Here is an 11,907-nt window from a genome sequence, read left to right as displayed (position 1 = left end):
CTTGGTGCAGGGAAGGAGCAGGGGCTTGGTGCAGAGAAGGGGCAGGGGGCTTGGTGCAGGGAAGGGGCAGGGGGGTGGTGCAGGGAGGGGGCAGGGGGCTTGGTGCAGAGAAGGGGCAGGGGGCTTGGTGCAGAGAAGGGGCAGGGGGCTTGGTGCAGGGAGGGGGCAGGGGGCTTGGTGCAGAAAAGGGGCAGGGGGCTTGGTGCAGGGAGGAAGCAGGGGGCTTGGTGCAGGGAGGGAGCAGGGGGCTTGGGGCAGGGGGCTTGGTGCAGGGGGAGCAGGGGGCTTGGTGCAGGGAGGGGGGCAGGGGGCTTGGTGCAGGGAGGGAGCATGGGGGCTTGGTGCAGGGAAAGGGAGGGGGGCTTGGTGCAGGGAGGGGGCAGGGGGATTGGTGCAGGGAAGGGGCAGGGGGCTTGGTGCAGGGAGGGGGCAGGGGGCTTGGTGCAGAGAAGGGGCAGGGGGCTTGGTGCAGGGAAGGGGCAGGGGGCTTGGTGCAGGGGGCTTGGTGCAGAGAAGGGGCAGGGGGCTTGGTGCAGGGAGGGGGCAGGGGGCTTGGTGCAGGGAAGGGGCAGGGGGCTTGGTGCAGGGAGGAAGCAGGGGGCTTGGTGCAGAGAAGGGGCAGGGGGCTTGGTGCAGAGAGGGGCAGGGGGCTTGGTGCAGGGAGGGGGGCAGGGGGCTTGGTGCAGAGAAGGGGCAGGGGGCTTGGTGCAGGGAGGGGGCAGGGGGCTTGGTGCAGAAAAGGGGCAGGGGGCTTGCGCAGGGAGGGAAGCAGGGGCTTGGTGCAGGAAGGGGCAGGGGGCTTGGTGCAGGGAGGGGCAGGGGGCTTGGTGCAGGGAAGGGGCAGGGGGCTTGGTGCAGGGAAGGGGCAGGGGGCTTGGTGCAGGGGGCTTGGTGCAGAGAAGGGGCAGGGGGCTTGGTGCAGGGAGGGAGCAGGGGGCTTGGTGCAGGGAAGGGGCAGGGGGCTTGGTGCAGGGAGGGGGCAGGGGGCTTGGTGCAGAGAAGGGGCAGGGGGCTTGGTGCAGGGAGGGGGCAGGGGGCTTGGTGCAGGGGGCTTGGTGCAGGGAGGGGGCAGGGGGCTTGGTGCAGGGAGGGAGCAGGGGGCTTGGTGCAGGGAGGGCAGGGGGCTTGGTGCAGGGGTAGGGAAGGATCTTGTGAAGGGATCTCAGTGATGGGATCTCTGTGGGGCTAGGGATCTCGGTGGGGGTAGGGAAGGATCTTGTGAAGGGATCTCAGTGATGGGATCTCTGTGGGGCTAGGGATCTCGGTGGGGGTAGGGAAGGATCTTGTGAAGGATCTCAGTGGGGGTAGGGATCTCGGTTATGGGATCTCGGTGGGTGTAGGGAAGGATTCATGATGGGATCTCGGTGGGGGTAGGGAAGGGTCTCGTGATGGGATCTCGGTGGGGGTGGGGAGGATCTCGTGGTGGGATCTCAGTGGGGTAGGGATCTCGGTGATGGGATCTCTGTGGGGGTGGGATCTCAGTTATGGGATCTCGGTGGATGTAGGGAAGGATCTCGTGATGGGATCTCGGTGGGGGTAGGGAAGGATCTCGGTGGGGTGGGGAAGGATCTTGTGATGGGATCTCGGTGGGTGTAGGGAAGGATCTCATGGTGGGATCTCAGTGGGGGTGGGGAAGGATCTCGTGGTGGGATCTCAGTGGGTAGGGATCTCGGTGGGGGTGGGGAAGGATCTCGGTGATGGGATCTTGGGGGGTAGGGAAGGATCTCGTGGTGGGATCTCAGTGGGGTAGGGATCTCGGTGATGGAATCTCGGTGGGGGTGGGGAAGGATCTCAGTGATGGGATCTCTGTGGGGGTAGCGATCTCGGTGATGGGATCTCGGTGGGTGTAGGGAAGGATCTCGTGATGGGATCTCGGTGGGGGTATGGAAGGAGGATCTCGGTGGGGATGGGGAAGGATCTCTGTGATGGATCTCGGTGGGGGTGGGGAAGGATCTCGTGGTGGGATCTCAGTGGGGTAGGGATTTGGTGATGGGATCTCGGTGGGGGTAGGGAAGGAGGATCTCGGTGGGGGTGGGGAAGGATCTTGTGATGGGATCTCGGTGGGGGGTAGGGATATTGGTGATGCGATCTTGGTGGGGGTGGGGATCTCGGTGGGGTAGGGATCTCGGTGATGGGATCTCGGTGGGTGTAGGTAAGGATCTCATGATGGGATCTCGGTGGGGAAGGATCTCGTGGTGGGATCTCAGTGGGGTAGGGATCTCGGTGATGGGATCTCGGTGGGTGTAGGGAAGGATCTCATGATGGGATCTCGGTGGGGGTAGGGAAGGAGGATCTCGGTGGGGATGGGGAAGGATCTCTGTGATGGATCTCGGTGGGGGTAGGGAAGGAGGATCTCGGTGGGGATGGGGAAGGATCTCGTGGTGGGATCTCGGTGGGGGTGGGTGGGGAAGGATCTCGTGGTGGGATCTCAGTGGGGTAGGGATCTCGGTGGGGGTAGGGATCTCGGTGGAGGTAGGGATCTCGGTGATGGGATCTCGGTGGGGAAGGATCTCGTGGTGGGATCTCGGTGATGGGATCTTGGTGGGGATCTCGGTGACGGGATCTCAGTGGGGGTGGGGAAGGATCTCGGTGCAGTAAGCGGATGCGGTCTGCTCTCTCCCCTCCCCCAGGCTGGGTGTGTCTCCTGAGAGAAGGGTGTAACTATCAGTGTGATGAGGAAGTGCAGAGAAGAAGGACGGACACCATGAAAAAGGCTTCCAGGTACACAGGGACTGGGAGATGACTGTAGGGACGAGGGACGCTGTGTAGGGATGAGGGTGAGGGACGCTGTGTAGGGATGAGGGACGCTGTGTAGGGATGAGGATGAGGGACGCTGTGTAGGGACGAGGATGTGGGGCGCTGTGTAGGGACGAGGATGTGGGGCGCTGGTGTAGGGACGAGGATGAGGGACGCTGTGTAGGGACGAGGATGTGGGGCGCTGTGTAGGGACAAGGATGTGGGGCGCTGTGTAGGGACGAGGATGAGGGACGCTGTGTAGGGATGAGGGACGCTGTGTAGGGATGAGGGACGCTGTGTAGGGATGAGGATGAGGGACGCTGTGTAGGGACGAGGATGAGGGACGCTGTGTAGGGACGAGGATAAGGGAGCTGTGTAGGGACGAGGACGAGGGACGCTGTGTAGGGACGAGGATGAGGGACGCTGTGTAGGGACGAGGGACGCTCTGTAGGGACGAGGATAAAGGAGCTGTGTAGGGACGAGGATGAGGGACGCTGTGTAGGGATGAGGGACGCTGTGTAGGGATGAGGATGTGGGGCGCTGTGTAGGGACGAGGATGTGGGGCGCTGTGTAGGGACGAGGATGAGGGACGCTGTGTAGGGACGAGGATGAGGGACGCTGTGTAGGGATGAGGATGAGGGACGCTGTGTAGGGACGAGGATGTGGGGCGCTGTGTAGGGACGAGGATGAGGGACGCTCTGTAGGGATGAGGGACGCTCTGTAGGGATGAGGGACGCTGTGTAGGGATGAGGATGAGGGACGCTGTGTAGGGACGAGGATGAGGGACGCTGTGTAGGGACGAGGATGAGGGACGCTGTGTAGGGACGAGGATGAGGGACGCTGTGTAGGGACGAGGATGAGGGACGCTGTGTAGGGACGAGGATGAGGGACGCTGTGTAGGGATGAGGATGAGGGACGCTGTGTAGGGACGAGGATGAGGGACGCTGTGTAGGGACGAGGAACGCTCTGTAGGGTGGAGGATGAGGGACGCTGTGTAGGGACGAGGGACGCTCTGTAGGGAAGAGGATAAAGGACGCTGTGTAGGGATGAAGGACGCTCTGTAGGGACGAGGATAAGGGACGCTGTGTAGGGATGAGGGACGCTGTGTAGGGATGAGGGACGCTGTGTAGGGATGAGGATGAGGGACGCTGTGTAGGGACGAGGATGTGGGGCGCTGTGTAGGGACGAGGATGTGGGGCGCTGTGTAGGGACGAGGATGAGGGACGCTGTGTAGGGACGAGGATGTGGGGCGCTGTGTAGGGACGAGGATGAGGGACGCTGTGTAGGGATGAGGGACGCTGTGTAGGGATGAGGATGAGGGACGCTGTGTAGGGACGAGGATGTGGGGCGCTGTGTAGGGACGAGGATGTGGGGCGCTGTGTAGGGACGAGGATGAGGGACGCTGTGTAGGGATGAGGGACGCTCTGTAGGGATGAGGGACGCTGTGTAGGGATGAGGGACGCTGTGTAGGGACGAGGATGAGGGACGCTGTGTAGGGACGAGGATAAGGGACGCTGTGTAGGGACGAGGATGAGGGACGCTGTGTAGGGACGAGGGACGCTGTGTAGGGACGAGGATGAGGGACGCTGTGTAGGGACGAGGGACGCTCTGTAGGGACGAGGATAAAGGACGCTGTGTAGGGACGAGGATGAGGGACGCTGTGTAGGGACGAGGATGTGGGGCGCTGTGTAGGGACGAGGATGTGGGGCGCTGTGTAGGGACGAGGATGAGGGACGCTGTGTAGGGACGAGGATGAGGGACGCTGTGTAGGGATGAGGATGAGGGACGCTGTGTAGGGACGAGGATGTGGGGCGCTGTGTAGGGATGAGGGACGCTGTGTAGGGATGAGGATGTGGGGCGCTGTGTAGGGACGAGGATGTGGGGCGCTGTGTAGGGACGAGGATGAGGGACGCTGTGTAGGGACGAGGATGAGGGAGCTGTGTAGGGATGAGGATGAGGGACGCTGTGTAGGGACGAGGATGTGGGGCGCTGTGTAGGGATGAGGATGAGGGACGCTGTGTAGGGATGAGGGACGCTCTGTAGGGATGAGGGACGCTGTGTAGGGATGAGGATGAGGGACGCTGTGTAGGGACGAGGATGAGGGACGCTGTGTAGGGACGAGGATGAGGGACGCTGTGTAGGGACGAGGATGAGGGACGCTGTGTAGGGACGAGGACGAGGGACGCTGTGTAGGGACGAGGATGAGGGACGCTGTGTAGGGATGAGGGACGCTCTGTAGGGTGGAGGATGAGGGACGCTGTGTAGGGACGAGGATGAGGGACGCTGTGTAGGGACGAGGATGAGGGACGCTGTGTAGGGACGAGGATGAGGGACGCTGTGTAGGGACGAGGATGAGGGACGCTGTGTAGGGACGAGGAACGCTCTGTAGGGTGGAGGATGAGGGACGCTGTGTAGGGACGAGGGACGCTCTGTAGGGAAGAGGATAAAGGACGCTGTGTAGGGATGAAGGACGCTCTGTAGGGACGAGGATAAGGGACGCTGTGTAGGGATGAGGATGACGGCTGTGCTGTGGGATGCTCTGTAGGGATGAGGGACGCTCTGTAGGGATGAGGGACGCTCTGTAGGGATGAGGGACGCTCTGTAGGGATGAGGATGAGGGACGCTCTGTAGGGATGAGGGACGCTGTGTAGGGATGAGGGACGCTGTGTAGGGATGAGGGACGCTCTGTAGGGATGAGGGACGCTCTGTAGGGATGAGGATGAGGGACGCTCTGTAGGGATGAGGGACGCTGTGTAGGGATGAGGGACGCCGTGTAGGGACGAGGATGAGGGACGCACTGTAGGGATGAGGGACGCTGTGTAGGGATGAGGGTGAGGGGCGCTGTGTAGGGACGAGGATGAGGGACGCTGTGTAGGGGTGAGGATGAGGGAAGCTGTGTAGGGATGAGGGACGCTGTGTAGGGATGAGGGACGCTGTGTAGGGATGAGGGACGCTGTGTAGGGATGAGGGACGCTGTGTAGGGATGAGGGACGCTCTGTAGGGATGAGGGACGCTGTGTAGGGATGAGGGTGGGACGCTGTGTAGGGATGAGGGACGCTCTGTAGGGATGAGGGACGCTCTGTAGGGATGAGGGGCGCTCTATAGGGATGAGGGACGCTCTGTAGGGATGAGGGGCGCTCTGTAGGGATGAGGGGCGCTCTGTAGGGATGAGGGGCGCTCTGTAGGGATGAGGGGCGCTCTGTAGGGATGAGGGTGGGGGACGCTCTGTAGGGATGAGGGACGCTGTGTAGGGATGAGGGACGCTCTGTAGGGATGAGGGACGCTGTGTAGGATGAGGGTGAGGGACGCTCTGTAGGGATGAGGGACGCTTTGTAGGGATGAGGATGAGGGACGCTCTGTAGGAATGTGGGGCGCTCTGTAGGGAGGGACGCTCTGTAGGGATGAGGGACGCTCTGTAGGGATGAGGGACGCTTTGTAGGGATGAGGATGAGGGACGCTCTGTAGGGATGAGGGACGCTTTGTAGGGATGAGGATGAGGGGCGCTCTGTAGGAATGAGGGGCGCTCTGTAGGGATGAGGGACGCTCTGTAGGGATGAGGGACGCTCTGTAGGGATGAGGGACGCTCTGTAGGGACGAGGATGAGGGACGCTGTGTAGGGACGAGGGACGCTCTGTAGGGATGAGGGACGCTCTGTAGGGATGAGGGACGCTCTGTAGGGATGAGGGTGAGGGACGCTCTGTAGGGATGAGGGTGAGGGACGCTCTGTAGGGATGAGGGGCGCTCTGTAGGGATGAGGGACGCTCTGTGACAATCTCTTATTTTCTGTCTTTACAGCAAAACCAAGCAGGTCGTCTTCCTCCCGGGTGAGTGACATCATAACACTGCATGTAGATGAAGGGTGGTAATTAGTGGCGGCGGGGGAGGTGAGACTCCCGGGGGGGGGGGGAAGATCTCGTCCTCATTAGGAGACCCCGCGAGACTCGGTGGAATGTGGCGGAGATGGAGAATGTCGCCGTCTGTCATTGTTCTAATCTGTGATCACCACTGTATACAATCCCCCCCCCCCACTGTACAAAATCCCCCCCCACTGTATATCACGTGCCCCCCCCACTGTATATCACGTGCCCCCCACTGTATATCACGTGCCCCCCACTGTATACAATCCCCCCCACTGTATATCACGTGCCCCCCCACTGTATATCACGTGCCCCCCACTGTATACAATCCCCCACTGTATATCACGTGCCCCCCCATGTATATCACGTGCCCCCCACTGTACACAATCCCCCCCGCTGTATATCACGTGCCACCCGCTGTATATCACGTGCCCCCACTGTACACAATCCCCCCACTGTATATCACGTGCCCCCCGCTGTATATCACGTGCCCCCCACTGTACACAATCCCCCCACTGTATATCACGTGCCCCCCACTGTACACAATCCCCCCCACTGTATATCACGTGCCCCCCACTGTATATCACGTGCCCCCCACTGTACACAATCCCCCCGCTGTATATCACGTGCCACCCGCTGTATATCACGTGCCCCCCACTGTACACAACCCCCCCCACTGTATATCACGTGCCCCCCGCTGTATATCACGTGCCCCCCACTGTACACAATCCCCCCACTGTATATCACGTGCCCCCCACTGTACACAATCCCCCCCACTGTATATCACGTGCCCCCCACTGTATATCACGTGCCCCCCACTGTACACAATCCCCCCCGCTGTATATCACGTGCCCCCCGCTGTATATCACGTGCCCCCCACTGTACACAATCCCCCCACTGTATATCACGTGCCCCCCACTGTATATCACGTGCCCCCCACTGTATATCACGTGCCCCCCACTGTACACAATCCCCCCCCACTGTATATCACGTGCCCCCCACTGTATATCACGTGCCCCCCATGTATATCACGTGCCCCCACTGTACACAATCCCCCCCATTGTATAGCACGTGCCCCCCACTGTATATCACGTGCCCCCCCACTGCACGTCGGGCCATATACAGTGGTATTGGGGCACACAGTCGGCCGGTTGGATTTTTTTTATCACACTTGCTCCGGAACCCCCCCCCTCAAGGAATGGATCTGTATTCACTCGACGTGAATGTAGAAGGCGGATTCACCGGCCACGAGCGGGTTACAGAGCGCGCCGCGTTCACACCTTTCCCAGAATCCTCCTGTCTGAACGGCGGCTGTTTTTAGCCCTCGCTCCCCGGTGGCAGCTGATTCATAATTTAGTTCTCTGCGTTCCGCCGCCGCCTCCTCATCCCGATTATTCCGGAACAAATACAAGACGTCACCATCCAGGCCGGAACAATAGATACCAAGATCCACAGCCTTCCGGAACAATAGATACGAGATCCACAGCCTTCCGGGACAATAGATACCGAGATCCACAGCCTTCCGGAACAATAGATACCGAGATCCACAGCCTTCGGAACAATAGATACCGAGATCCACAGCCTTCCGGAACAATAGATACCGAGATCCACAGCCTTCCGGAACAATAGATACCGAGATCCACAGCCTTCCGGGACAATAGATACCGAGATCCACAGCCTTCCGGAACAATAGATACCGAGATCCACAGCCTTCCGGAACAATAGATACCGAGATCCACAGCCTTCCGGAACAATAGATACCGAGATCCACAGCCTTCCGGGACAATAGCTACCGAATCCACAGCCTTCCGGAACAATAGATACCGAGATCCACAGCCTTCCGGGACAATAGCTACCGAAATCCACAGCCTTCCGGACAATAGATACCGAGATCATCAGCCTTCCGGAACAATAGATACCGAGATCCACAGCCTTCCGGAACAATAGATACCGAGATCCACAGCCTTCCGGAACAATAGATACCGAGATCCACAGCCTTCCGGAACAATAGATACCGAGATCCACAGCCTTCCGGAACAATAGATACCGAGATCCACAGCCTTACCGAGACACAATAGATACCGAGATCCACAGCCTTCCGGAACAATAGATACCGAGATCCACAGCGGAACAATAGATACCGAGATCCACAGCCTTAACAATAGATACCGAGATCCACAGCCTTCCGGGACAATAGATACCGAGATCCACAGCCTTCCGGAACAATAGATACCGAGATCCACAGCCTTCCGGAACAATAGATACCGAGATCCACAGCCTTCCGGGACAATAGATACCGAGATCCACAGCCTTCCGGAACAATAGATACCGAGATCCACAGCCTTCCGGAACAATAGATACCGAGATCCACAGCCTTCCGGAACAATAGATACCGAGATCCACAGCCTTCCGGGACAATAGCTACCGAAATCCACAGCCTTCCGGAACAATAGATACCGAGATCCACAGCCTTCCGGGACAATAGCTACCGAAATCCACAGCCTTCCGGAACAATAGATACCGAGATCATCAGCCTTCCGGAACAATAGCTACCGAAATCCACAGCCTTCGGAACAATAGATACCAAGATCCACCTCACCATGTCTGAGGAAGACCCTCGACCCAAGAACCTTCCCATCATGTCCACAGATGACCCCCCCTGTACCAGAGATCCCTCCCGCCATGTCCTCAGATGACCCCCCCCCCCGTACCAGAGATCCCTCCCACCATGTCCACAGATGACCCCCCCTGTACCAGAGATCCCTCCCACCATGTCCTCAGATGACCCCCCCCCGTACCAGAGATCCCTCCCACCATGTCCACAGATGACCCCCCCTGTACCAGAGATCCCTCCCGCCATGTCCTCAGATGACCCCCCTGTACCAGAGATCCCTCCCGCCATGTCCTCAGATGACCCCCCCCCCGTACCAGAGATCCCTCCCACCATGTCCACAGATGACCCCCCTGTACCAGAGATCCCTCCCGCCATGTCCTCAGATGACCCCCCCTGTACCAGAGATCCCTCCCGCCATGTCCTCAGATGACCCCCCCCCGTACCAGAGATCCCTCCCACCATGTCCACAGATGACTCCCCCCCCGTACCAGAGATCCCTCCCACCATGTCCACAGATGATCCCCCCGTACCAGAGATCCCTACCATGTCCTCAGATGATCCCCCCGTACCAGAGATCCTTCCTGCCATGTCCACAGATGATCCCCCCCACAATATCTGAGGAAGACCTTTGACCCAAGAACCACCCCACCATGTCCACAGGTGACCCTCCGTACCGGGGATCCTTCCCACCATAACCACAGGTGACCCCCCCTCCCCGTACCGGAGATCCCTCCACCATAACCACAAGTGACCCCCCCGTACCGGGAATCCCTCCCACCATGTCCACAGATGACCCCTGTACCAGAGATCCCTCCCACTATGTCCACAGATAACACCCACCCCGTACCAGAGATCCCTACCACCATGTCCACAGATAACCCCTGTACCAGAGATCCCTCCCACCATGTCCACAGATGCCCCCCCCCCGTACCAGAGATCCCTCCCTCCATGACACCCTTGTCAATCTAATGCCACATGTAACAATGCCACCTAGTGACAGAAGAGAGAGGTGCATCAAACCCAGATGAAAACATCTGGTACACTTCACCACGGGGCCTCGGACTGGATATTAGGCACCCCCTGTTGGGTGAACGGTGTGGTATTGTGGCACCCCTGTTGGGTGAACGGTGTATAATGTGGCACCCCCTGTTGGGTGAACGGTGTGGTATTGTGGCACTCCCTGTTGGGTTAACGGTGTGTATTGTGGCACCCCCTGTTGGGTGAACGGTGTATAATGTGGCACCCCCTGTTGGGTGAACGGTGTGTATTGTGGCACCCCCTGTTGGGTGAATGTGGTGTGGTATTGTGGCACCCCCTGTTGGGTGAACGGTGTGTATTGTGGCCCCCTGTTGGGTGAACGGTGTGTATTGTGGCACCCCCTGTTGGGTGAACGGTGTGTATTGTGGCACTCCCTGTTGGGTGAACGCTTGTGGCACCCCCTGTTGGTGGTGAACGGTGTGGTATTGTGGCACCCCCTGTTGGGTGAACGGTGTATAATGTGGCACCCCCTGTTGGGTGAACGGTGTGGTATTGTGGCACCCCTGTTGGGTGAACGGTGTGTAATGTGGCACCCCCTGTTGGGTGAACGGTGTGTAATGTGGCACCCCCTGTTGGGTGAACGGTGTGTATTGTGGCACCCCCTGTTGGGTGAACGGTGTGTATTGTGGCACTCCCTGTTGGGTGAACGCTTGTGGCACCCCCTGTTGGGTGAACGGTGTGTATTGTGGCACCCCCTGTTGGGTGAACGGTGTGTATTGTGGCACTCCCTGTTGGGTGAACGCTTGTGGCACCCCCTGTTGGGTGAACGGTGTGTATTGTGGCACCCCCTGTTGGGTGAACGGTGTATAATGTGGCACACCCCTGTTGGGTGAACGGTGTGTATTGTGGCACTCCCTGTTGGGTGAACGCTTGTGGCACCCCCTGTTGGGTGAACGGTGTGTATTGTGGCACCCCCTGTTGGGTGAACGGTGTGTATTGTGGCACCCCCTGTTGGGTGAACGGTGTGTATTGTGGCACTCCCTGTTGGGTGAACGCTTGTGGCACCCCCTGTTGGGTGAACGGTGTGTATTGTGGCACCCCTGTTGGGTGAACGGTGTATAATGTGGCACCCCCTGTTGGGTGAACGGTGTGTATTGTGGCACCCCCTGTTGGGTGAACGGTGTGTATTGTGGCACTCCCTGTTGGGTGAACGCTTGTGGCACCCCCTGTTGGGTGAACGGTGTGTATTGTGGCACCCCCTGTTGGGTGAACGGTGTATAATGTGGCACCCCCTGTTGGGTGAACGGTGTGTATTGTGGCACCCCCTGTTGGGTGAATGGTGTGTATTGTGGCACCCCCTGTTGGGTGAACAGTGTGTATTGTGGCACTCCCTGTTGGGTGAACGCTTGTGGCACTCCCTGTTGGGTGAACGGTGTGTATTGTGGCACTCCCTGTTGGGTGAACGCTTGTGGCACTCCCTGTTGGGTGAACGGTGTGTATTGTGGCACCCCCTGTTGGGTGAACGGTGTTGTAACGGCTACCCAGGCTAGTGAGAGGGTATCAGCCGTTGGAGAAGTCCTTTTCCCTGGCAAGCTGCGATATGCAGGTACCGCCGGTATATCCCATCGAACGCCCTTTCAAGAAACGAGACGGGCTACGTTTGCAGAGTCAAGCAGGACTGATTTTTAATGGTTCACTCTGAGATTTTATACAGTATTCAAG

At 59.2% G+C, this 11,907-nt stretch overlaps 1 protein-coding gene across 1 annotated transcript in view; it reads left to right on the top strand.

The window, feature by feature from the left end:
- Nucleotides 1-11,907, top strand: part of EML2 (EMAP like 2) — a gene marked incomplete in the record, with an annotated part of 45,183 nt that overhangs the window by 13,164 nt on the left and 20,112 nt on the right. The window contains 1 exon segment of the mRNA XM_040325073.1: nt 6,532-6,560. Within this exon segment, the coding sequence (XP_040181007.1) occupies nt 6,532-6,560 (29 nt within the window).

Source organism: Rana temporaria, chromosome 9 (genome assembly GCF_905171775.1).
Source record: "Rana temporaria chromosome 9, aRanTem1.1, whole genome shotgun sequence".
In the NCBI taxonomy this organism is placed as follows: domain Eukaryota; kingdom Metazoa; phylum Chordata; class Amphibia; order Anura; family Ranidae; genus Rana; species Rana temporaria.
This window is presented reverse-complemented; position numbering and strand designations above follow the sequence as displayed.